The sequence below is a fragment of the Scatophagus argus genome, chromosome 5 (assembly GCF_020382885.2).
Source record: "Scatophagus argus isolate fScaArg1 chromosome 5, fScaArg1.pri, whole genome shotgun sequence".
In the NCBI taxonomy this organism is placed as follows: domain Eukaryota; kingdom Metazoa; phylum Chordata; class Actinopteri; family Scatophagidae; genus Scatophagus; species Scatophagus argus.
The window spans coordinates 823,820-848,926 of NC_058497.1; the positions used below are offsets into that span (position 1 = coordinate 823,820).

The 25,107-nt window shown below is 39.9% G+C and overlaps 1 protein-coding gene across 3 annotated transcripts in view; it reads left to right on the forward strand.

Annotated features, from left to right (window-relative positions):
- nf1a (neurofibromin 1a) overlaps positions 1–25,107 on the forward strand; it is a 109,308-nt gene that overhangs the window by 32,246 nt on the left and 51,955 nt on the right. For 2 of the 3 annotated variants that reach the window (XM_046388066.1, XM_046388067.1), the window contains exons 22-31: positions 1,871–1,993; positions 3,634–3,717; positions 3,819–3,935; positions 8,589–8,770; positions 8,875–9,086; positions 9,321–9,482; positions 9,602–9,699; positions 12,887–13,022; positions 16,614–16,676; positions 24,308–24,466. In XM_046388066.1, the coding sequence (XP_046244022.1) occupies positions 1,871–1,993; positions 3,634–3,717; positions 3,819–3,935; positions 8,589–8,770; positions 8,875–9,086; positions 9,321–9,482; positions 9,602–9,699; positions 12,887–13,022; positions 16,614–16,676; positions 24,308–24,466 (1,336 nt within the window). The remainder of the gene's footprint in view (positions 1–1,870; positions 1,994–3,633; positions 3,718–3,818; positions 3,936–8,588; positions 8,771–8,874; positions 9,087–9,320; positions 9,483–9,601; positions 9,700–12,886; positions 13,023–16,613; positions 16,677–24,307; positions 24,467–25,107) is intronic. The other variant, XM_046388068.1, reaches the window with a different exon arrangement.

Here is a 25,107-nt window from a genome sequence, read left to right on the forward strand (position 1 = left end):
TTTTGAAGTAAGGGGTTAAAGTTTAGCGCCACTATTTTGTCTATATCCTCAGAAAGTTTGATGCCAAGAGACTTCATTCCCTGTCGTACCCATCTAAAATTAAATTTCTCCCCTATAGATGAAATACATGACTTAGAAAGAGGCATTGCCTCGGATTTGCTCCAGTTGATGGAGTAGCCTGAAAATTTTGAAAAGGATTGTATGGTGTCCATCAGATGTGGCAAAGATATTAAAGACTTGGATACTACTGCTAAGATATCATCAGCATATAGTATAGTAACAGTTCTTTGTCTCCTCCCGTTACTCCTCTTATCCCAGCGTGTGCTCTAACAGACACTGCTAGAACCTTTAAAAAGATGATGAACAATAATGGACTCAATGAACATCCCTGTCGAGTTAATCGAGTCAAATTAAAGAAGGGGGAGATTATTCCGTTTCTCATCACTGCTGACTTGGGTTCCTTATACAGCAATTTTATCCATTTAATGAAGTTAAAGTTGAAGCTGAAATGAGATACCGCGGAGAACAAAAACTGCCACTCCACCCTATCAAAGACTGTCTCTGCATCTAAGGAAATGGCATTTATAGGCGTATTTTGGGATTGACTCAGCCACATTAATGTGTAACCGGAGTCTGACATTGTCAGTTGAAGTTCTATTTTTCATAAGACCAACCTGATTAGGGTGAATGATACTTGGTAAAACCAATTGTAAACGTGCTGCTAAAATTTTTGTAAGAATCTTACAGTCAAGATTGATCAGGCTTATAGGTCTAAAATTGGAGGGACCAGCTGCATTTTTACCTGTGTTGGGAATTAGTGAGATTACCGCTTCATTAAAAGTTGGAGCTGCACAACCCTTGTCAAATAACTCCTGACACACCCTCTGTAACACTGGCACAACAACATGTGCAAAGGCTTTATCATATTCCACTGGAAGTTCGTCATAACACAGTGACTTCCCATTTCTCATTGAAGAAATTGCCTGCCTTATTTCAGTCTCAGTTATGGGTGATTCCAATCCAGATGCCTCCTGAGGTGAGACCTTGGGTACATCTATATTAAGGAGAAACTGTTCTATATTTTCTTGTGCAGCATCAGGAGAAATGGAAGAAGTGAATAACTTCTCATAATATTGTAATATTCTATTTATGTCTTTAGCAGCAAAAAATTGTGCATCCCCCTGTTTTATAACTGGTATGGTATTAGCAAAGATTTTTTCCTTTAACTGTATAGCTTATAATTTTTCCATTTTTTTCTCCACCTTCATAAAAGTTTGTTTTCATTCTATAAAGTGCATATTCTGCTTTTTTATTATAAATCTCAGGTGAGATTGTGTGAGAATGTGAAGAGTATTTAAGCTTACAGAGTTCTTGAAATTTCCCATTAGAAAAGTGTTTCAACAGATCTAATTCCTTATCTTTTATCTCCTTTTCTAAATCTTTAATCCTGGTTTCCCTTTAGTGACTTGTGCTATGAATTTTTCTCTTATGTACGCCTTTGGGGCTTCCCATACAATGGTTATATCTTCAGTGCTTCAATGCACTTAACCCCCAATTTGCTCCGCGGGCACTTGATGCTGCCCACTGCTCCTGTGGGTTTCACTGCGCGTAATTTCCTGGGTGTTGTATGTATGTTCAACTAAGGATGGGTTAAATGCAGAAGACAAATTCAATGCGTGTATGTAAAAAATATAAATGCTGCCAATAAAGTGATTCTTAATTCTTAATTCAGGTTTTCTTAAAATGTTTTGGTGGTTAAACCTTGTGGAGAATTGACTAACATATAGTGTAAAGCTATTTTTTGTTGCATTGTGTCTTAAATATAGAACCTAGTGTTCTGAGGTGTGTTGGCCTATGTTCCATCCCTCAGGTATGTGCGCATCCTGGGTAACGTAGTCCATGCAATCCAGATCAAAACCAAACTATGCCAGCTGGTGGAGGTCATGATGGAGAGACGAGATGACCTGTCCTTCTGTCAGGAGATGAAATTCAGGTCAGTGACAGCATACACTTCTCTCTCTGCAGTGACAAAACCGCACCAGATACCTGTTAGGGTTGGGCATTATGGTGTGCATGTTGTCCAGCGGTGCAGATGTCCCCAGGCAGAGATATGGAAATACTGTTTCTACCACACAATTGTCTCTGCTGTATATTCACAATTGGTTGTGTAGCAAATCAAGGCTGCAGTCTCACCTGATCTTGTGATTTGTACAAATCCAGCTTTGTCCTAAGTAGGGATAGACGATATGGACTAAAAAATTATTCCGATAATTTCTGGTATTAATCACGGTAACGATAAAAATTATGATAAATAAACACCAATTCAGCCTAGTCTTTTTGACTATAAATTTATCACCAAAATAATAATAAAGGCTACTAAACTACATCAATTAAGTTCAAGTAGTACACCTGTACTACAAAAATGTAGTGAGTGACACCAAACAAACAAGTCTGAAATGTGAGAGCAGAATCTATTATTTATTAAAAATGTATTAAAACTTTTTGGCACACAGGCAGTAAAAAAACAGTGCAAACAGCAAAAATAACTTACCTTATAAAAATCACAACTGCCTCCGTTAATTCTTTCCACCGTTGGTTCCGATCATCATACGGTGTAGAATGAGCAAATGCATCGGCAAGTTTTGTCTGAGTTAATGATTTCTTTGGATGAAGTTGACGCTGCTTCTGCATCCTTGCGCATTTTCTGACTGTCGCCGTATTACGGTTTGTGCTTGTGTTTGAGGTGGTGGGACAAATTAGTCGTGTTACTGTCCTTTGTGTGCACTATTTGTTTGCAAACCTTGCACGTGGTAAATTGCTGCTCCGCATCAGAAAAACCAAACCAGTTCCAGATAACAGAGCTGGATCCCCATTTAGGAATGAGCCCAGTGTATCTGCTCTGCCTTCTGCCATTGTTGTCATTATTCCACACGCTTTGGGCAACACGTGTCGCGCACCTACATACGTCATCAATGGAAATTTATCGTTTTAGTTGTGGGATGACATATTCTTACCGTGGGGAATGTTTTTGACGATATATCGTAAACGCTAACATATCGTCCATCCCTGGTCCTAAGGCAACATAATTTGGACAAGACTGCTAACCATGCTCTCACATGACTTGAGAGCAGCAGTTAGGGGCAGTAATGAACCTCTAAGCTGGTTTTCCAACCACTGCAGAAGAAGAGAGCGACAGTGAAACACGGAGGAGACGCATGATATTCTAAATACAGAGAAGGAGGCATTAAAACTTGTGAAAGACTGTCTTTGGTATGTCTTTGGTAGTCTTTGGTATTTAATTCAAGTGTTGTCTCAGGTGTGGCAGTTGTTTTTGTTTGTGTGTAAGTTCCAAATGAAAGAATAAGATATTAAAATGTAATTTAATTACTGTAGTGTTATTTTTAACCATGTATTACTTGAATTTACAGAGCAGTTGCTATATTGTGGTATATACCATTTAAATGATACAAAATTACATATACCCTGACATAAGATTTTACTTATCAGTGTGCTCAGTGCACTCTGAGCAGGATTTAAATACATTAGTTAGACAGATTCAAGGGATGTGAAAGTAGTAATGACACCCTCAAACCTGGGTTAAGGCTTTATGTTGTTTCCTTCCTCTTTTTGTAGGAATAAGATGGTGGAGTACCTGACCGACTGGGTGATGGGAACCTCCAATCAAGCTGCGGATGATGACATCAAGTGTCTAACTAGGTGCATCTCTGCAATGTTTGCTCAACTCAACAAATACTCTGTAAGAGACTGAGAGAGCTCCCTCCTCACTCGTGTATTCTTTTATCTGTATATGCATGCAGGGACCTGGACCAGGCCAGTATGGAGGCAGTAGTGTCTCTCTTAGCTGGTCTTCCTCTGCAGCCTGAGGAAGGAGACGGAGTGGAACTGATGGAGGCTAAATCTCAGCTCTTCCTCAAGTAAGACACACACAACTGCTTAACAAACATTCACGAAGATTTTTTTTAAAGTAGTTTCTGTCAGGATATTCATATTTGCTGGGCGGGGGGCAGATATCTGCATATGTTTGTGTTAGGCATGTATAGCATGCCTAACACAAATATATAGCAGTTATGATAATGTATAACTAGTGACAGATCTTAGGGTACTTTGGCCATGGAATGGTCGTATGAGGTTGAACCATGAACAAGTTGGTAGTGTTTTGGCAAGTTTACATCCTGTTTACAAATTGAAAAGGACATCAAAAAGACTATGGCCTTTCAATACAAACAAATAGTGAATGAGGAAAGCCATTAATTACTAATGTAATCATCAAAATTGGTGAAATCTCTCATCAAATTTAAAAATTGTCAGCTGAACATGTAACTTTTCCCTCGGAATGCGCCCAATTTTTGCAATATTGCGGAGGTGAAAGAATGCAGCCTTTGAAATATTTGTTATGTGTGAGTTAAAGGACATGTCCTGGTCAAAAATAATTCCTATATTCCTTATAGTGGAGCTTGAGGCCATGGCTAAGCCATTTAGCATTGCTGTATCACTGGATAATTTGTTTCTAAGGTGTTCAGGGCCCAGAACAATAACTTCAGTTTTGTCTGAACTTAGAAGTAAAACATTTCAAGTCATCCAGGTTGTTATGTCTTTAAGACATGCCTGCAGTTTGACTAGCTGATTTGTTTCTTCTGGTTTCATTGATTGAATTGTGTGTCATCTCCATAACAATGAAAATGTATGGAGTGTTTTCTAATAATATCACATGTGAAGCATATAAAGGGTGAATAGTATTGGCCTGAGGACAGAACCTTGGGAAACTCCGTGACTAAATTTTGTGAGTATTAACATGAACAAATTGAAATCGATCTGATAAATAAGACTGAAACCAGCTTAATGCGGTTCCTTTATTGCCAATTAGGTGTTCCAATCTGTGCAATAAGATGGAATGGTCAATGGTGTCAAATGCAGCACTAAGGTCTAACAGTACAAGGACAGAGATAAATCCCTTGTCTGATGCCAGGAGGAGGTCATTTGTGACTTTGACCAGTGCTATGATGAGCTCTAAAGCCAGATTGAAAATTCTCTAATAAGTTATTATTATCAAGAAAGTCACACACTCACTTTATATATACAATGTATATATTGGTTTTTTTACACATGTACATACCTGTATTTTAAATTTTCTTAAAAAATTTGAATACATTGTAAATACCTGTACTTTGCGATTTTAGTTTTTGTTTATCCTATCTTTATTTGTTTATCCTATTTTTATACTCCGCACTTTTCTCCTTTTTGGTCGGGAATACTGCACGTGCAATGTCTGTAAGAACAAGAATTTCCCTTCAGGGATAAATAAAGGAATTCTGATTCTGATTCTGACATAGCTGATTGGCGACTGTTCTCTGAAGGATCTTAGAAAGAAATGGAAGTTTAGATATACTTTTTCAGAACTGATGAAGTTGCTTGGATTCGCAGTGAAACGTCTTCAAGTCAATCTTCTGTTGTTTGAATATGACCTGGATCACTGAGAATCTCCACAGACAAGGTTAGCTATTGGTCTATAGTTGCTTAAAACCTCTGGGTCAAGTGTGTATTTTTTAAGGAGAGGTTTGACTACAGCTACTTTAAAGGACTGGGGTACATAGCCTGTTATCAGGGACAGATTGATCATGTCTAATAGACAGGTGCTAAGTAAGGGTAAAGCTTCTTTGAGTAGGTTAGTAGGGATGGGGTCTAAGAGGCATGTTGTTGACTTGGATGAATATAACTGATGAGTGTCAATGGGAGAAAGCAGTCAGGATGATTATTTGGTTCTACCGCTGTTTGTAAGGTTACAGTGTTTGGATGTCGATCAGTACCAGCTGATATCAGTAGCTGTTGAATTTTGTCTCTAATGTTTAAAATCTTGTCATTAAAAAAGGTTATCAAGTCATTGCTGCTGAGGGTCACAGGGATACAAGGCTCAATAGCACTATGGCTCTCTGTCAGCCTGGCTACAGTGCTGAAGAGAAACCTGAGATTATGTTTGTTATCCTCAATTAATTTCGTTTAATTTAATAGGCTGCTCTGGCAGCCCGTAGGGCCTTCCTATATAATCTAAGACTGTCTTGCCAGATTGAGCGAGATTCAATAAGTTTGGAGGAACGCCATTTCCACTCAAGTTTTTGCGCATTTTTCACAATTTGTGAACCTCTGTATTATATCATGGTGCAAGTCTCTTTTGCTTTATACGTTTCTTTTGTAGTGGGGCAACAGAGTCTATCGTTGTCCTTAATGAGCTTGCGGCACTGTCCACAAAATGGTCAATTTGAGAGGGACTGCACTTGGCATAAGACTTTTGCTTAGTGTTGTAATGTTCACTAGTATCGGGATATGATAATGAAGTAAATGACAATAGAATTGCTTCTTTAAATTTAGCCACACCACTGTCAGACAGGTATCTAGTGTAGGAGTTTTTTCTTGGTGGTATGTAGTCAAATAATACAAACTCAAAAGTTATTAAATGATAGTCAGATAAAAGAGGATTTTGTTCAAAGACTATTAAATGCTCTTCTTCAATGCCATATGTCAGAACAAGGTCAAGAGTATGACTGAAGCAGTGAATGGGTTTATGCACTGACAGAAGCTGATTGGATCTAATAGAGAGATAAATGCTGCCCAAAGGCTATCATTACCATCGTCCATGTGGATGTTGAAATCGTCCATAATAATTACTTTATTAGTTTTGAGGATGAGACTCGATAGGAACTCTGAAAATTCCGGTAGAAATTCAGTATGTACTCAGTATGTATATGTGAGTATGGGCCAGGAGTGTGGTACACTGCAACAATAAAAATTGGTTGTATTGTTTTCCAGGTAGGGTGTGACAGACTAAGAATAAGGCTTTTGAATGAATGGTAGTTGACTTTGGGCTTTGGATTGAATGATAGGTTTGGGTCAAAAATGGCGGCAACTCCACCTCCTCGGCCGGTGTCTCGAGGAATGTGAGGGTTAATATGACTTTGGGGAGTGGATTCATTTAAGCTGACATATTCTTCTGGCCGAAGTCAGGTTTCGGTTAAACAAATTAGATCTATATTATAGTCCAATATTAACTCATTTACTAGTACAGCTTTAGATGAGAGAGATCAAACATTTAACAGTCCACATTTAATTCTCCTATTTGTTGTAAATATGGAGGCATTGACATTAATCTTTATTAGATTTTTATTAATAACTCCTCTTTTTCTATGTGATTTAATTAATTTAAGTGGTAGGGGGACAGCCACAGTCTCTATGCGAAATTGGATGGGTAACCGTTCTATTGGAAGCCCAGAGAGGCGTGTAGGACTGCAACTCTGCCTCCTGGTCTCAACTCTGGGTTGTCAGGGTTTTGGTTTAATAAGAAACTGAGTCAGATTTCTAGTTTTGAGAGCTGCTCCATCCAAAGTGGGATGAATTCAATTCAATTCAATTCAATTCAATTTTATTTAAAGTGCCAATTCATAACAGAGTTATCTCAAGACACTTTACAGGTATGTAAACAACATATTCCAAAATACATATATATTTAAAAAAAGAAGAGAATCAGAGAGAAACAGGTCCCAGGGCAAAACTCCACACTGAGTAAGCATTTGGCCACAGTGGCGAGGAAAAACTTCCTTTTAACAGGCAGAAACCTCGAGCAGAACCAGACTCAGTGTAGACGGCCTTCTGCTGCGACCGCAGGGAGGGAGAGGGGGGAGAGACAGGGAGATGGAGAGAGACAGGAGAGGGGGAGATAGAGAGAAAAAGAAGAGAGAGAGAGACACAGGGAGGATAGAGAGAACAGTGCAGAGCAGGAGCAGCAGGATCCAGGCAGGGCCATGGAGTGGGTTCTGGATCCAGCAGCACTATCAGTGCAATAGGCAGGGCCATAGAGGGCTCAGGATCCAGCAGCGGTACCAGGCCTCAGGAGGGCGGGGTAGGAGATTCTGGATCCAGCAACATGCTCCACAAGTGCTGAGAAAAATGGAGCACAAGAGCTCCGGGGGAGAGGGCGAGTTAGTGCTGTACTGGTGATGGGACATGATGAGTGAGTCCCCCTGCTCTGAAAGCTCAGTGTCTAAGGATCTCCCCCAGCAATCTAAACCTATAGCAGCATAACTAGGGGTTGGTCCAGCCAGAGCCTGAACAGTCCTAACTATAGGCTTTGTCAAGGGGCTTTGCCAGTTATCTACAAAGTTATCTACATAGTTGTAGTGCTTCAGAAAATTTGTCCCACTGCTTGTCACTTTGTCAATATTGTTAACAGCATACATTGTCTGGAAGAGATGACCTACTCCATATGCTTACAAAAGGAAATTGGAGAAAAACACTGGAAGAAATTGTGTGTTCATTTAGCCAATGAAATGAATACCTCCTAACTGGTACTTCCTTTGTGCTGTTTGTTTGTTTTTTTTATTAACTAACAGAATAAAGTACTCTTATTCCAAAGTCATGACCACCTGATAACACATTTGAACAAGCATTGTGAAAGTGGGTAGGATGGAAGCTTTTGAGTATATTGAAAAAATTGTCCCTCTGTACTCATGATGAAGTTGCTACATGGAAAAGCCTTTAAGAATGAACAGAATAAGTGAACTGTTGTTTGTGATGTACAGGTACTTTACCCTGTTCATGAACCTACTGAATGACTGCAGTGAGGTTGAGGATGAGGGCCAAGCAGTGGGGGGACGAAAGAGAGGAATGTCCCGTCGCTTGGCCTCCCTCCGTCACTGCACTGTCCTGGCCATGTCCAACCTACTCAATGCAAACGTAGACAGTGGACTCATGCACTCTATTGGTAAGTCAGCCACAGCATTACCAGATGCAGCGTTTGAAAAATGTTGTTTGCTGCTTAGCAGTAACCAGCAGTTTTCCCCGTGACTACCAATATTTTCTACCCAGGTCTTGGTTACCACAAGGACCTGCAGACTCGAGCCACCTTCATGGAAGTGCTGACCAAGATCCTGCAGCAGGGAACAGAGTTTGACACCCTGGCAGAGACTGTGTTGGCTGACCGTTTTGAGAGGCTTGTGGAGCTGGTCACCATGATGGGAGACCAGGGCGAGTTGCCTATTGCCATGGCGCTAGCTAATGTGGTTCCTGGGTCCCAGTGGGTGTGTACCTCTTCTTGAGTTAGAACTTGTCTCAGACATTGTGTTGACAGCGGGAAGAATACTGAAATACCTCCAGTCAACGTACAATATCTGCTCAGATTTGTAGAAAGTCCTGACATGTTCTCTGAGCACTCAGCACAGCTGTGGTAGATCAAGAAAAAACGAGATCAAAAAGTACAAAATGTAAAGCATTTCTCCACATTTTTTTCAGCCATGTGTGTATTATATTTCCAGGATGAGCTAGCTCGAGTCCTGGTGACACTGTTTGACTCCCGCCACCTTCTTTACCAGCTGCTGTGGAACATGTTCTCTAAAGAGGTGGAGCTGGCTGACTCCATGCAGACTCTCTTCAGAGGAAACAGTCTGGCCAGCAAAATAATGACCTTCTGTTTCAAGGTAGAAAAGGCTGTAGGAATTCTGTCATACAATAATTAGAAATACCTGTGTGATATGTCCTGCTTAAAAGGACATGTTTCTTGCATGTTTTTGACTGTGTTTCATAATGTTTATGTCAGGTTTATGGGGCAGCATATCTGCAGAAGCTACTGGAGCCTTTATTAAGAGGGGTCATCACCACTCCTGAACACATCAGCTTTGAGGTTGATCCCACCAGGTGAGTACCTATGTGTCAGCAAGGACAACATGTATTATTCATATCATCAGCAGTATTCAGTTCAATTCAGTTTTATTTCAGTTTTATTTAAAGTGCCAATTCATAACAGAGTTATCTCAAGACACTTTACAGGTGTGAAAACAACACCTTCAAAAAAAAGAAGAGAATCAGAAACAGGTCCCGGGGCAAAATTTTTAACAGGCAGAAACCTCGAGCAGAACCAGACTCAGTGTAGATGGCCTTCTGCTGTGACCACAGGGAGGGAGAGGGGGGAGAGGAGAGACAGGGAGATGGAGAGAGAAAGGAGAGGGGGAGATAGAGAGAAAAAGGAGATGGAAAGACAGGGAGGATAAAAAGAACAGTGCAGAGCAGGAGCAGCAGGATCCAGGCAGGGTCAGGGAGAGGGTTCTGGATCCAGCAGCACTATCAGTGCAGTAGGCAGGGCCATAGGGGGGTCGGGATCCAGCAGCGGTACCAGGCCTCAGGAGGGTGGGGTAGGAGATTCTGGATCCAGCAACGTGCTCCGAAAGTGCTGAGTTCTGATTGAGCTACAGAGTTCTGAGGGACTTTTTAGGGCATCCTGACAAAAGAGAGTTACAGTAATCCAGCCTGGAGGTAACAAATGCATGGATGAGCTTCTCAGCAGCATCTAAGGAAAGGACATGCCTGATTTTTGCAATGTTACGAAGGTGGAAGTATGCAGTCCTCAAGATTTGTTTTGAACAGACAGAAAATTTATAGAGTGCTTTCTGATCACATTGCCTGGTGGGAGGATATAGATTGTGAATGGGATCGGGCCAAGCACAGAACCTTACCTTGGCTAACCTTAGTGTGCATGGATGAGTTGTGATTTACATGTACAAAGTGATGTCTGTCTGATAGATAGGACTTGAACCAGCTTAAAGCAGTTTCATTTATACTAATTTGATTTTCTAGTCTCTGTAAAAGAATCTGGTGGTCAACAGTATCAAATACAGCACTGAGATCCAGAAGGACAAGTACTGAGACAAAGCCCTGTTGTAACAGGTCGTTGGTGAATTTTACCAGCTGTGATGTTCCCTAAAACCTGACTGAAAGACTTCAAATAGGCTCACTGCTGACGACTTTCTCCAAAATTTTTGAAATGAAGACCAGGTTGGAGATGGGCCTATAGTTTGCTAAAACCCCTGGGTCAGGGGTTTGATTACAGCAAATTTAAAAGTCTGTGGGACGGACCTCCGGGGGACAGACAAGCACCATGGACGCGTAATTCAGGAGCTCCCGCATGCTAACACTTAAAACTCCACCAAAACTCGAGACGGAGACGCCAACAAATTCAAAACTGAGAATATGAGAGGAACATCAACAAAAACGAAGAGTAAAAGGAACCTGGACATTCAAGGTAAAGAAATAAACCGAGAATAATGAGAGCAAGCTAACACCACAAGCTAACATGGACGCATTCCAAAGCAGTTTGGAATGCATTAGCAAACAAATCCAAGCACTGCAAAACAAGAAGAAAACTGACTTAAAAACATTCATAGACGAAATTACAGCGCAAATGAGAAATGGACTGTCGGAACATAGGGGAGACAGACCAGAAATTTGCTAAAATAACCACGGACATGGGAGAACGGGATGAGAAAATAAATGCAGCTCTAACACGCACAGAAGAAATTGAGTTGTGGAGTCATGAAGCAAACTGTGCACTGGAGGACATACTGCAAGAGTAGAAAAAAAAACTTGTGGATAAACTAGACAATTTAGAATCGAGGTCCAGACGGAATAGCTTAAGGGTTTATGGCATTCAAGATGAGTCAGAGTCTACGAGCGACTCAGTTGCACAGTTCATGGATAAATGGCCCCGTGAAGAATTTTCTCTAAACTTGGACCTCCAGATCCAACGTGCCCATCGAGCCCCAGCTCCAAAGCCAAAATCTGGCCAGCCTCCCAGATCGATTGTCATCAATTTCCAACAGTTCACCGTGAAGGATGAATAGCGACTATACATTTCATCACTGGCTGAATTGAGCAGGGGTCCAGAGAAAACTACAAAGTCCGACATTGTTTTGGCATATGAACACACAGACTCAACACTAACTTTAGTGACCCTTGATTGGCGTAGACGGATGTCTTTACTGCCGATGTGAATAACAATCTTACTGTATTCATGTTTAGCCTTAGCCAGCAGTTTCAAATTTGATTCCGTGTTGTCCGCTCTGGAACCAGGAATGGAGACTACGGTCGCTGGTTTCGCTAGCTCAATGTTTCGCAAAACAGAGTCTCCCATGATCAGAGCCGGTTCTTCAGCGGGTGTGTCGCCAAGTGGGGAATACCTATTAGAGACATTGAGTGGTTGGTGGCACTCGGTGGGCTTTGGTCTGAAGCTATGCCTTCTACGAACAGTCACCCACTGGCCCTGGTTTCCCGGCTGCTCGGGAGTTGCCGGAGGAGAGCTAACGGCTATGCTACAATCATAGAAGATATTTTGGCAATGGAGCAACTGACGGGCAAATTAAAAGTGAAAGAAGACCTCTTTGTAAAAACATGGAGATTTATATAAATAATTATAAAAATAAAAAATAATTAAAAAATTATAATTTATATAAAGAAAAACTTAAGGTTATTGTATTCTTGTATACAGGCTTCGTTCTAGACGACTAGTAATTAGTACTAGTACAAGTATTATATTTATATGATAGATAATTAGTAAAAAAAAAAAAAAGGCTGTGGGACATAGCCTGATGTCAGGGACAAATTAATAATGTCAAGTACGGATGTGCCATGTAAAGGGAACAGTTCCTTTAGTAACCTAGGATCTAAGAGACAGGTTGTGGATTTAGAGGATGAAATGAGAGAAGCCAGTTGTTGAGGGCTGATAGGAAGAAATGAGTCCAGGTACGTATCTGGCTTAGTGGTTAAAATTGTCATAAGTAAATCAAGAATCAACTGCAAATGTCTCAGAATGATTTTTAGCTGTGTATATTCAAGCTGTTTCAGTGATAAATAGCGTTCATGCAAAATGCTTTAGAAGACCCATGTATCAAAGAAACCAGTTTAGTATTAACTGCAGCTGATGAGGTTGTGCCAGTTAAATGCATCATATAAAAGCAGCAAATGGATCACATCAGAGAGTAAAATAATTGTGATCTTTTGAACATAAGAGTTGATAACCTGGTTGACTGGGGCTCCTTGTTTGTCTTATCAGGCTAGAACAAGGTGAGAACCTGGAGGAGAACCAGAGGAACCTTCTGCAGATTACCGAGCGGTTCTTCCAGGCCATCATTGGTTCATCCAGCGAGTTCCCCCCACAGCTCCGTAGTGTCTGCCATTGTCTTTACCAGGTAACCCCAACCCCCACCCCAGACACACATGCACCCCCCCCAAAATTCAGTGTGCCCCACAGCTGCTCACTCAGCCTCTCTGCCCTTATCTGTATGTGTGCACATTTCAAGCTCCTGCTCTCCCCTCTGTGGCCTCCTGATGCTGCTTGACTCACTGCTCTCTTCATTACAGACATCAGTGCACAGATTACATACTTCTCCACTATATACAGTCTGCTAGTCCAATACATCAAGACAGACATCTTTCTGTTTGGTCATTTTCATGTTCTAAATGTTCCACAGGCTCAGTATTGATTCATCGAAATTTTATGACAGGTCAGAAAATCCTTGAAGGATGCTAAATACATTCTATAATACGACCTTGTTTTTCTAGCTTTTGCCATCATGATAGTTGTTTACTGTTACTGTTTACTGACTTCACTATAGTTTGTCGGAAGCACTGTTTTCCCTTTGGACCAACAACCCATAAAATATGCACACTGGCAGCAGGAATACTATGCAAATAGAGCTGGAGCAAAGAATAATTTTCATTATTCAATTAGATGATAAGTATAATCACAAGTAACTGATCATTTGTTTTATAAATTGTCAGAAAATCCCATCACCATTTCTTTACGTCCAGGGTGATATCTTGAAATTCTGTTTTATCAGTGCAAAACCTAATAGATACTCACTCTGTCTTATTAGAAGGCAAAGATAGCCAGCAAATACAAAAACTGGATTTTTAGCATTTTTTTAAAATAGTGACTTAAACAGTTAATTTATCCCTGAAAGAACAAAAAGTATTATAGTGTTTTCCACTCTAATCAGACTTCCTTCTCTTATCTAAAACTCTAACAACAGCTGTCTTCCGTGGACTGACTGTGCTCCACATGATGCATTCAGGGGTACCTCATAAATTGAAACTTTGCATGGCTTTCCATTCACATCCTACTTTCAAGGACTTATTCAGCACTTAGGTAATATGTAGACTGGTCTTAAGAGAAGTGTTATTTACTTTACTAATCACTAGCACAAGTACCAAAAGGGAACAGCTTTCTCCTGCTACAAGTACCATGCAGTAACTTCTAATGTAAGTGATGTAAATGCAAAGGTCTGTGATCAGATGCTCTTATCAAGAATGCATATCTAGATTCAGTTAAATTTGTTTTATTTAAATGGAAACAAATCACAACAAAAGTAATGTCATGACAAGTACAGTAGATCTACATATCGTCTTTCATATAGAGGGCGCCAACTTTCATAGGTGCATAGAAACGCAAATGCATAAAATAATATAGGAGAATGATTAATAATAGCAGTACCATTCGACGTCAGCATAACAGTAAAATTTATGGAATGTTCTCATAATATTACCCACAGGACGCATTTATTAAGTGAGCAGAATTGGTCCAAGCACACAACCTTGTGGAGCTTTGTGAATAACTTTGGCATACATGGAGTGTGCATCGTTACAAACGTACAAACTGAGGTCTGATAAATAGGACTGAAACCAGCTTAAGTCATTTCCTTTAATTCCGATTAAATGTTCTGGTCTTTGTAAAAATGTATGTTTCTCCACTGTGGGACTAATAAAGGTTTATCTTATCTTAAAAAAAAATGTGATGGTCAGTAGTAGTACTAAGGTCTCTAAGCATCTGACGAGTACTGAGTTCCTTATCTGATGCAATTAAAAGGTCATTTGTAACTTTGACTAATGCAGTCTCTGTGCTATGATGCAGTCTAAAAGCTGACTAGAAGTCCTCAGATAAACTGTGGTTATCTTGAAAGTCATGTGGCTGACTGACACCTGCTTTCTCTAGGGTCTTGGAGAGAAACGGTAGGTCAGATATAGGTCTGTAGGTGACAAAAATCTCTGGATTTAGAGAAGGCTTTTGAGGTGATGTTTAATTACAGCTACTTTAAAGGACTGTAGCCTTGGAAAAGATTGATCATATCTAATAGAAAAGTGCAAACTAAGGGTATAAGTTCTTTAAGCAGCTTATTCAGGATGGAGTCTAAGAGATAAGTTGTTGGCTTAGATGAGGAAATCACTGAAGTTATGTGGTGAATGTCAGTGGGAGAAAAGCAGTCTAGATAAATATTTGGTCACACATTTTCTAAGGTTCCTGTGTTTGAAGGTAGTAGAGATGAAGAAATTTGCCTCTAAAAAGTCAAGTATTGTCATTAAAAAGATCATAAAAATAAAGAGGGCTTGAGAGGACTATGGCTCTCTGTCAGCCTGGCTACAGTGGTGAAAAAGAAACCTTGTTCTCACGTTCCTCAATTAATGCTGAATAAATGGCTGCTATGATTTAAAGCTGTCTTGCAATCTACTTTCAAGTTTTTGCAAGGTTTACTTGATTTACAGATCATATGTGAATACAAGGTGTAGATAGGGCCTTAGTGACGATGGCAAAAGCTGGTTAAAATGAGGTTATGGTTGAAGAAAATCAAGTTCAGATAGGTTAAGACAGGCTTCATTGCAAGTTTTTGAGTATTGGGTAACATTCTTTCAGACCTCATTTGCCTGTCAGACATTGGAAAGAAATCAAAACTGTGATCACTCTTAATCCTTTGCTCTGCCATGGTGTCAACCCAGACTCTGTTCTGTGAATTATTGTTGTTCTTCATTATTGTATCATTATGAGGATCACAGATGCCTGCAGAAAGATTCATTGGGCTGTACATTGTTCAGTTCGTAAGGTGTGACAATAAGGGCATAGGTTTGTTTCTACTTAAGACTTTTGCAAAAGGACAGTTTGTCCTTTATCCAAGAGTTGTCAGATCGGGTCATGTATCCCTCATATCTTGATCTTTCTTTTTGCAGAAAATGGCCAAACTTGACACCTCTGTATAACCCTTACCATTTCAATTTATGTGCATTAAAATGGCAAGACTGTCTCAGATAAGTGTGTTATTTAAAAAGCTTAGTAGGGACCTGTCTCTACTGTATGCCAAAATAAACCTTGCTTTAGGTGTGATTAAACATAGGAGGATGACAACTGACCCATTACCATATAATCTAACCTCGGTACACACATACCTTTTCCACTGAGCACTGATTTGTACTGAAAAGCAGCTCCACGCTGCTGCTGCTGCTGCTCCTCCTCCTCCTCCTCTTCCTCCTCTTCCTCCTTCTCCTTGTGCTCCCTTTTCTTTGCTGCAGTCAGTAAGAAGATCCACAGCTCTCACACTAAACAACTGAATGAAGAGACTTGTTTATAAGTTATATTCTTCACTAATTCAGATGCCCACACCCATTAAAAGTGGTTTCGGGTTTTTGATCACAGATTTTGTGTTTTCCATGTGTTGACATCTTTGATTTTTCATTTTCCATCTAGGATGTAATCTTGCAATTGGCACACAGATACACTCACACTAATACAGTATGCTGAAGTCAAACCACGCCAGCCCATGCATGGACACGCTTTAAATCCCTTAAGCAGTGATGAACACTTTACTAACAGCAGTTTTGATTTTTGTGTGTTTCAGTAGATTGAATGTGTGAACCTCTCTAGGAGTTAGGGCTCTGCTCCCTGCGTGTGTGCAGGAGTGTATGTGTGAGTAGCTGGTGTTGTGACCATGATTGTGCTCATCTCTGTTCTGTAGGCTACTTGCCACTCTCTACTGAATAAAGCAACAGTAAAAGAAAAAAAGGAAAACAAAAAATCAGTAAGTTTGGAGAATCTCCTTTCCCTCAGACACTTTCCCCCAAAGCAAAAAAAAGCCTTTTTTGCATTTTATTCATTTAAATTCTTTATTTCTTCATTTTCAAAAATTTGGTTTTAATTTGGTGTTTCTCTGGAAATTTTATATTCTTTCCTCCATATTCAACCCTTTCTTAAATCATTGTACTAATATTGGTGCCATTTGATGCATTTTCAATTAACAGTTCTTAGGAAACTGTGGTATTCTCTCTTCTCTTTTCTTTCTGGACTGCACTCCTGGAGACATTTTCTCAGAAAATTTCATCTGCACATGATGCACACGATGCACACACACACACACACACACACACACACACACACCTGCACGCCTCACCTGCCTCAGCCGACATGGCTTTATAAAAGACATGAATGGTCTTTAGATGAAATTTTCTGATAAACTGGCCTCCCTCTGTCATGGGTTGGATTCCTCAACTGTATGGTGTCCTTTTTCCCACCAGAGCAATGTCTTTGAATTTGAGTGTGATTTCCTACATTCACATTTTCTTCCAGTGTTCTCCCCAGAACCTTGTCACTTGTACCTGATCAAGGACATACTGGCCTTGATCTTTCTCTTTCTCTCGTTTTCTTGATTTTTAATGCTCAGTGCTGAAGCCTAAAGTCTAAACTCTTAAGTGGACTTGCATACAGTTAGTATAGGTTTTTTTGCATTTGGCCCCTGTATGCTTTCAAAAAATCCTCTATCTGCGAGTGATATGCAATGTAGTGTGGTGATTTTACCTCCACATGTTGATTGGGTATGAAGCTACAGTAGCCTAGTCTGGTGATACAATTTTCCAACACAGTGCATCAGTGGTTCACAACCTGGGGTTTGGGCCCTCTCCAGGAGACACATGAGGCTTTGTCTACTCTGGAGTGGTCAACTGTTGATGTTAGCTAAAATCATAATAACATACCGTAGCCCTCTCGAGAAACATAACCCATTCAAGCTATTCCAAACTTTTCTGTTATGTTGTTTGTTAGCTGGAGAACAGAAATACACTGCAAACTTGTTGTGGATAGACACATTTCTAGAAGTGTCAGTGCTCCCAAACCAAGACTGGAAAACTTGGCACTATCCAGGCATTTAGAGATTAAATGTTCATACTCACCCACTTGAGGTCTCACTGGTGTGTGGATGTATGTTTTCACTTTGTATCGAACATATTGCATCGTTGATCATTGACTAGATGTATCAATCCAGATTGAATAGGCAGTGCACCATCATTTAATACTGAAAGAAAATTGTTGTTGCACTACATGAACCTTGTAGTAATATTTTCATTTACATTGACTTCTGCACAGGTAGAAACATAAGGTGGAAACATAAGAGAGGATTAATGAAAAAAGAAAGAAATGAAAACGAACTTGTAATTTAAACATAAAAGTCTCTGACCACAAATGTCTCTAAACATTAGAAATTCACAACATAACAAAAATTAAATGTTTTGTTCTTTCAGTGGGGTGGTCCATGCCCCACAAGACAGTGATAGGGGAAACACTGTGATTCATAGCACCATTAGAACACAGCAAACTTGGGAACTATGCCAAATTGGAACTGGATCCATAATGGAACTGGAACCCAACCCTGTATCTTATCTGCATTGTTCACACACTTGCATGCTTTGTGTGTAGTGGTGTGCAAGTCATGAATCAGTCGTTCTAAGTGAACAACTTTTGTTTTCTGACTTGGGAGTGACAAGTCTTCATCTTCACTAACCTGTTCACTCGCTCGCCCCTTTTGCTACTATAGTGCCAACTGTTAAGATAATAGGAGACCATATACCTGAAGTTTCTCATGAGCAAGGTCTATGGGTGGTAGGGGGAAATGACCAAGTTCTTTGTGACTGACTTTGTGACTCAAGTGACTTAAAAACTCAATTCTTATTAGTCAGTGATCCATACAAACTCAAATTAGTTAAAAAAAAGAAGAAAAAGAAAACCTCCCGTCTCTGTTTGCATGTTTTAAATGTACTAAAAAGCAGGCCATCATCAGAATAGGTCTGTCATCTTTGATACTATGTTGTTAATGTTGCACAGAAGTAAAAGCAGCAACACTGACAGACTTTATTCGTATATCTTCACCACCCTGTTAGAGTGCAACCAGCTAGGGCTCGGAAAGAAGCTAGGTTTGCTGTCATGTACAAATGCAGAGTTGGACATAGCTGAAGGGAGAGCGTGTGCTTGTGACTGACACACTAAGCTGAAAAAAAAGCATATTATAATGGAGCAAAAGAAACTGGAAATTGTTGACAACCTGAACTAGAGAAGGGGAGAGATGTTTTAGCTTGAAGTCCTAAAACACATTTTTATGAATATGAAAATGTGAATATGAATTCAGGAGTTCAGGAAATTTTGCTTTCAAATTGAAAGCATGGGTTTTTAATATAGTTTTAATATAATATAAAAATTTGAATGGGCCTATGAAAATTCAAAGTAGTGCTCTGGGATGTCAGTTAGCTGTTATAGCTTAGTGTTGCTTCATGTGCGAGTATGCCTGCATCTCCATACTCACTATGACATGTACTAACTCATATAATAGTATAACACAGCTGGACACACAGCTTTTTTAAGCCATGGTGATGTTTTGGCACAGTGAAATACCCCCCAAAAAACAATTTGAATTCAACAAGATTTCGTCGACATCTTTATAACATAGCTTCTTTGCTTCGTAGCAGCACGTACAGATACAGCTTAAGGGAGTTGTAGCTGCGAACATGCTGCATTGACCTGGATTGGTGCACTAGTATCTCTGTGGAATATGTTTAACTCGTACATATGAGAGAATAAAGAATTGCTTATTTTACAGTAACACTTTTGTAACATGTAACCTGGGTGGAATCTAATCACCTGATCCCAGATTTAGTTTCTGAAGTATCAATAACTGACGTTCTTTCCCAAAGAGCAGATTTCAGTTTAGTTACAGATTCACATGGTTTTACAAGTTTACTGAATTCACCAGATTCTGTAAGGAAAACACGCACAACCACTGACTTCGAAAAATAAATATAAAAATATATTTATGGCCGTAGGTCTAATTTTTCTGGTACACTCCCCTTTTTCCTTGAGTCAAACTTTTTCTGTCCGACATTATCCCTGATTAATTCCACTTGAATAAATGCTATATTGTCATTGTACATCAGTGCATTGAAATTAGATACGTCAAATATTTCTGTTCACATGACCACCAGTCATACCATAAGGGCAATAAGTGGGGGGATAGAAGCTGTTTTTAAGTCTGTTATTTAACAAAAAAGTTCCTGTCACTCCTGAGACATCTAGAGCTGTCAATGTCCTCTAGAGATGGCAAGAGACACTTGATGATTTTCTCAGCAGTTTTTATTATCCTCTGAAGTGCCGCCTTGTCTGCAGCAGAGCAGCCAACATATCACACAGTTATGCGGTATACCAGCACACTCTCGGGTGGTGGAGCGGTAGAATGTCACCAGCAAATTTTCCCTTGGCTTATTGTTGCGAAGCAGTCTTAAAAAGTGTAGTCTCTGCTAGGACTTCTTCACTACCACCCTGGTGTTTTCTGTCCAGGAGCAATTCAATTATACAATCAAAACTGTCTCTAGATGTTTTACAGAGACCCAGAGCCTGAACCCCTGAGCAAGCAGACAGTGGCAAGGAAAAACTCCTTTTTAACAGGAAGAAACCTTGAGCAGGACCCGACAATCTTGGGGGGTGGTAGTCCCCACAAATTTAAAGGTGGAGACCTGCTCCACCTCAACCCCGCTGATGAAAAGTAGGGTAGGGTCAGTCCTATTTTTACCTACTCAAATATACCATGGGAATGAAATTGGTATGTACAACCAAAGAAGTATTTCTATTAATAACAAATAACTGTTAAACAGAGAAAATATTCATTGTGCCGGGTTTGTTTTTTTTCCCCTCTTTGAACATTCCTTATTTACTTTTGGGTTAGAAATTTTAAATCAATATTTCCCTCCCATGAAAGTCCCTTTCCCAGTCAACCATGGCTCTCTTGAATACCAGTTTTGGATCCACAAAACAGGGTTTCCAAAAAAAGAACAAAGAGGCACGGTAGCTTATGTGTGGACGCGGCAAGTAAATAAATAAATAGCCTAACAGGTGCTATTTCTGTGAGGCTTTGTGGTTCAGTTTGCTATTTTCCTATAGCTTATGGTTTAAACAGAGGGAGAATGCATACAATAGCCAAGTAGAAAGCAATAGCCATCCTCTTATAATCACACAGACAAAATATACCAAAGTGGTCTGTTTTCAGCGGGCTTGTGGTTTTGTTCCTGGAACCCATCATGCTGACATCTGATGTCCTTCCTTTATCGGACAAACAGCATAGGGTCAGATTTGCCATTTAGGTCCATGAACAGCAGTGTATTAAGGCTCTTGACACATAGTCCTGAATGTCTCCTGGTTAGAACAGCAGCCACATTTTGGTGCGTTATACAGTGATTCCGAATCTGTGCCCAGGTCCAGTTGAACATTTTCAAAAAACATATTGTCCAAGTCGGCATTCCCAGTGACATTGCGCCTGACATAAATAATCATGTATGCATGTCCATTAATTGTACTTTCATCTAGTTTTATACTAATAGAAGAAGTTCTGCAACTTTTGTTGGAAGGACTTCCTTTTGTTTGAGCTCTACTATTTCAGCAGCTTGTTTATGAGCAATGCTTTCAGGGTATGTATATATTTTTTTTATGCAACTGTTTCTGAACGGGGCAGCTCACTGTCTCACTGATCCAGGCATCTGACAAATGTAAAGCCATTTTTTTCCTCTGAAAGTAAGAGAGTCTTTGCTTCCCTACAGGCCGTGCATCCAAGACCATTCTCCCCTGTAAACAGCCAGGGTTTCTTTCCTTCCATGATCCGAGTTTAGCCTGATGTTAACTCCTCTCACAACAGCCAGTCTACAGTTTACCAGATTTCACTCTCTGAGAATACAACCAGCTCGATGCATGTCTGCATCTTGGAAGTCACAGCCACACACTAACGAGTTCTTCACCATGAGTGAAGAAGACATAAAGCTTGCAGTTTGTAGTACATGTGAGGCCCAAAGTTAACATTGGGGGACTACCACAAAAACACTTGGAACAAAAAACCTAATCAGACACTTGAAACACCATCACCCAGCAGAACATGCCCAGTCTGAAGAAGCTAGCAAAGGAAAACCGGCTGAAGCTAAAGCTAGCCAGAGCTCAGTGCCAGACACAAGCCAGCATCATCTCCTGTCTTTCCTTGGTGTAAAGACCAAAGCAATTATGAGGAAAATCGTGAAATTCATAACCCTGACTGATCAGCTGTTCTCCATAGTTGAGAAGAGTGTTACCAGAGTAGCATAGCTCCTTTAAGAAATAGAGCAGTACGTCTGCAAGTGGTGAAGCAAGAAAGTGAGCAGCGAGTGATGGCATGCATGCAGCAAAGCAGAAGTGTGCACAGAGTGAGCTATAAGTTTGAATTGACTTTAAATATTCAGTGCAAGTTACAGTCAGTTTGTAAACAAATGCTATGACTCATCAAGACCAAGCAGAGCTCGTGCTGTTTCACCACGGTTTGTAAAGTGAAGAATTTAGCCACAAAACAGAAGTTAGCTTCAGCACAGAGCACGAGCAAAGTCTCCCCTGCTTCCTGGCCATGGTCTGGAAACTATGCAGAGAAAAGGTTAATAAGAGGCTCCAAAAATATGATAAATTACTTTAGCCCTGGTGAATTTATAAGAATACTGTAAAATGATATGAGTAACTGACGTTTGTTTTGTTATGCAAATCTGTTGCACCTGCTTTTGTTAAGTAAAGAAAAATATGTCAGATAAAATTGGGTGTACAGCTCATTTTCAGTTAATTATTTGTAATCCTTTTCCAGTTGCTTTATGTTGAGAGGACATTGTTAAATTTTATATTTATTATGAAAATAACATTTTGCATTGAAGAAAGGCTGATTATGTTTGTATATGCTGTCAGTTATAGTCCTTAGAAAGAAAATCGGAATCTGCAAAAATTGGTATTGGCAGGTCACATTTGGAATCGGCCAAGAAAATTGCATTAGAGGTGCACTGCAAAATTGCAGTGCACCTCTAATCTTAGCACGTTTTATGTTTTTTTTGATGCTTCATTTTTCAACTTTCTAAACCTTTTATTTATTAAAGAATTAAAGAGTAATTGTAGCTAACTACATTGTGGGTCTTGTACTTTTGGTCATCATCTCTGTGAGGTATGATAGCACTGTACTCGTGAGATTCCTAAGTTTTGGCAGTGTAGTGACATGGAAAGGAAGAAAATCAAGAAAATCTGACAGCTTAGTAACACAAACATTCAGATGAGACAAACTGGAAATAAGCCTCAGTCACGCAAGCCCTGCTGAATGGTTCTTGATCCGCTTTCAAAAACCTGCCAGCAACACACATGCTACATAAAGGTGATATGCGGCCATTCAAAATACTTTAACAAAAGAATACAGCTTTTCTTGCCTTCATCAAAGTGGCCTGTCTGTGTGCTGCTGTAGTCAAGTGTAGTGGCCACTGCAGTCTCAAAGAGCAATGAAGTCCCGTAAGGATGAGAGTAAGAGTAGATGAACATACATTGTTGTAAGCAGAGAAGATTTAGACAGTTAAGGTCAAGGACAACAGCTTTAAAAAATGTTTTTGAAAGCCAAACCCAAAGTGACTTCATCCAAAATGTAGCACAAATGTTGTGCTATACATACAGTAGGTTTAACCTGGAGTAGTGGTTCAGTTTGCAAAGTATAATTTCACCTTCAATTTCTCATTCCAAGCTGTTTCATTGTCTTCTGACTGCTTTTTAAAAAAATTTCAGACATTATTATGTATATATTATTTTTACTGATATGAATGATGACTTACCTTCAGAAAATGAACCCAAATTTACATCTTCTCATGGATTGTTTGGAAGCAGAAGGCTGGCTGCAGATCTGATAATCCGTATTAGAGATTTGATTATCACTCATTTGACAGAAAACTTGACAAGGGACTGACTGACTGTGTCCGATTATGGAACTTGTCATGTTAAGTTGTCACATTGGAATACATCACACACAGCCCTGCTTTACTTTAAAGCAAGATGTGGTGTGTGGATTGTGATAGATTTGGATGGTCATCCACTGCTTCAAACCACAACTCACCACCCATCTGTGTTCATGGCTGCCTGCTTTTTTTTTTTAGTGATGAATTCCACTTTTCATTCTTTGCCAACAGAGAAGAGTTGGTTGGATTTCTTATCTCGCTTTTTCTTTTCCTATATTCTTCTTAGGCTGTATCTGGAGTAAGAACCTGTCTCACTCCAGTTACAGCCCAAAATGAACTGAGATTGGATCTAAGTCTTTCTCCACGGCCCCCCCTCCCGATCTGACATCTTTCACTGTTTTGGCAATGGCTCACCTTACTCTGCTCTGTTGCCCGTGTTGTATTTGTATATTTTGTTTTTCTCTTCATTCCCCTCTTTGTTGTTTAATATACTTACTCCATTTTCAGTATTTTCTTTCTCTCTTTGCTCAAACCTGTTCTTATGCTCAAGCTTTCTGTTTTATCTGTTCCACATTTCCCCCCTTGTTTACCCCTCTTATGTCTTCACCTGCTCCTTCCATTCCCTTTCACACAGGTGGTGAGTCAGCGGTTCCCACAGAACAGCATTGGTGCTGTAGGCAGTGCCATGTTTCTACGCTTTGTCAACCCAGCTATCGTGTCTCCCTATGAGGCTGGCATCTTGGACAAGAAGCCACTGCCCAGGATAGAACGGGGTCTCAAACTCATGTCCAAGGTAAAACCAGTGAATATGTTGGTTTTGTGTTGCAGATGGCTCCAGGGAAACTTGGTAAGAATTTTAAAAGTGACTATTAAGTCTCGCTGAAGCGTAATTGTATGTGACAGAGGAAATGCTGTGGAATTAATGAGTTTATAAAGTCAAAGACCCTAGTCTTAGTATACAGTCTGTTTGAATGCTAAGAAATGGCATCCCAAAACTGCCATTTCCAAGGAAAAATTCCACACCAGACCCTATGATTGTCAGCATTCATGATGATGGTGGTTGCATACATTGGAAACAAAACTCACTAATGCTACTACACAGCTGTTGTAGCTTTAGTCTGACTTTGAAATGCAGTTATTATGGTAATGAAACAGAACAAATGAATGTAAAAGAAGTGTAGGACAAAATCTGTAAACCATGCAAGAAGTCCAAACAGGTTTATCTTGAAGTGAAACTTGGTTCCATGGTCAATCCTTGTGTTCCTGAAACCACAGAAACAGTTCACAATGTCTGCTTACAACCAGTAGTTCATACAATATAACCTCAGGTCAGCACTAAGATGACCAAACATTACCCTGCAACCGCTTGAGCACATGAAAACTGGCAACGAGATTCTCTTTAGTTTGCATTGGTCTTCTTCCACTTCAGAGATA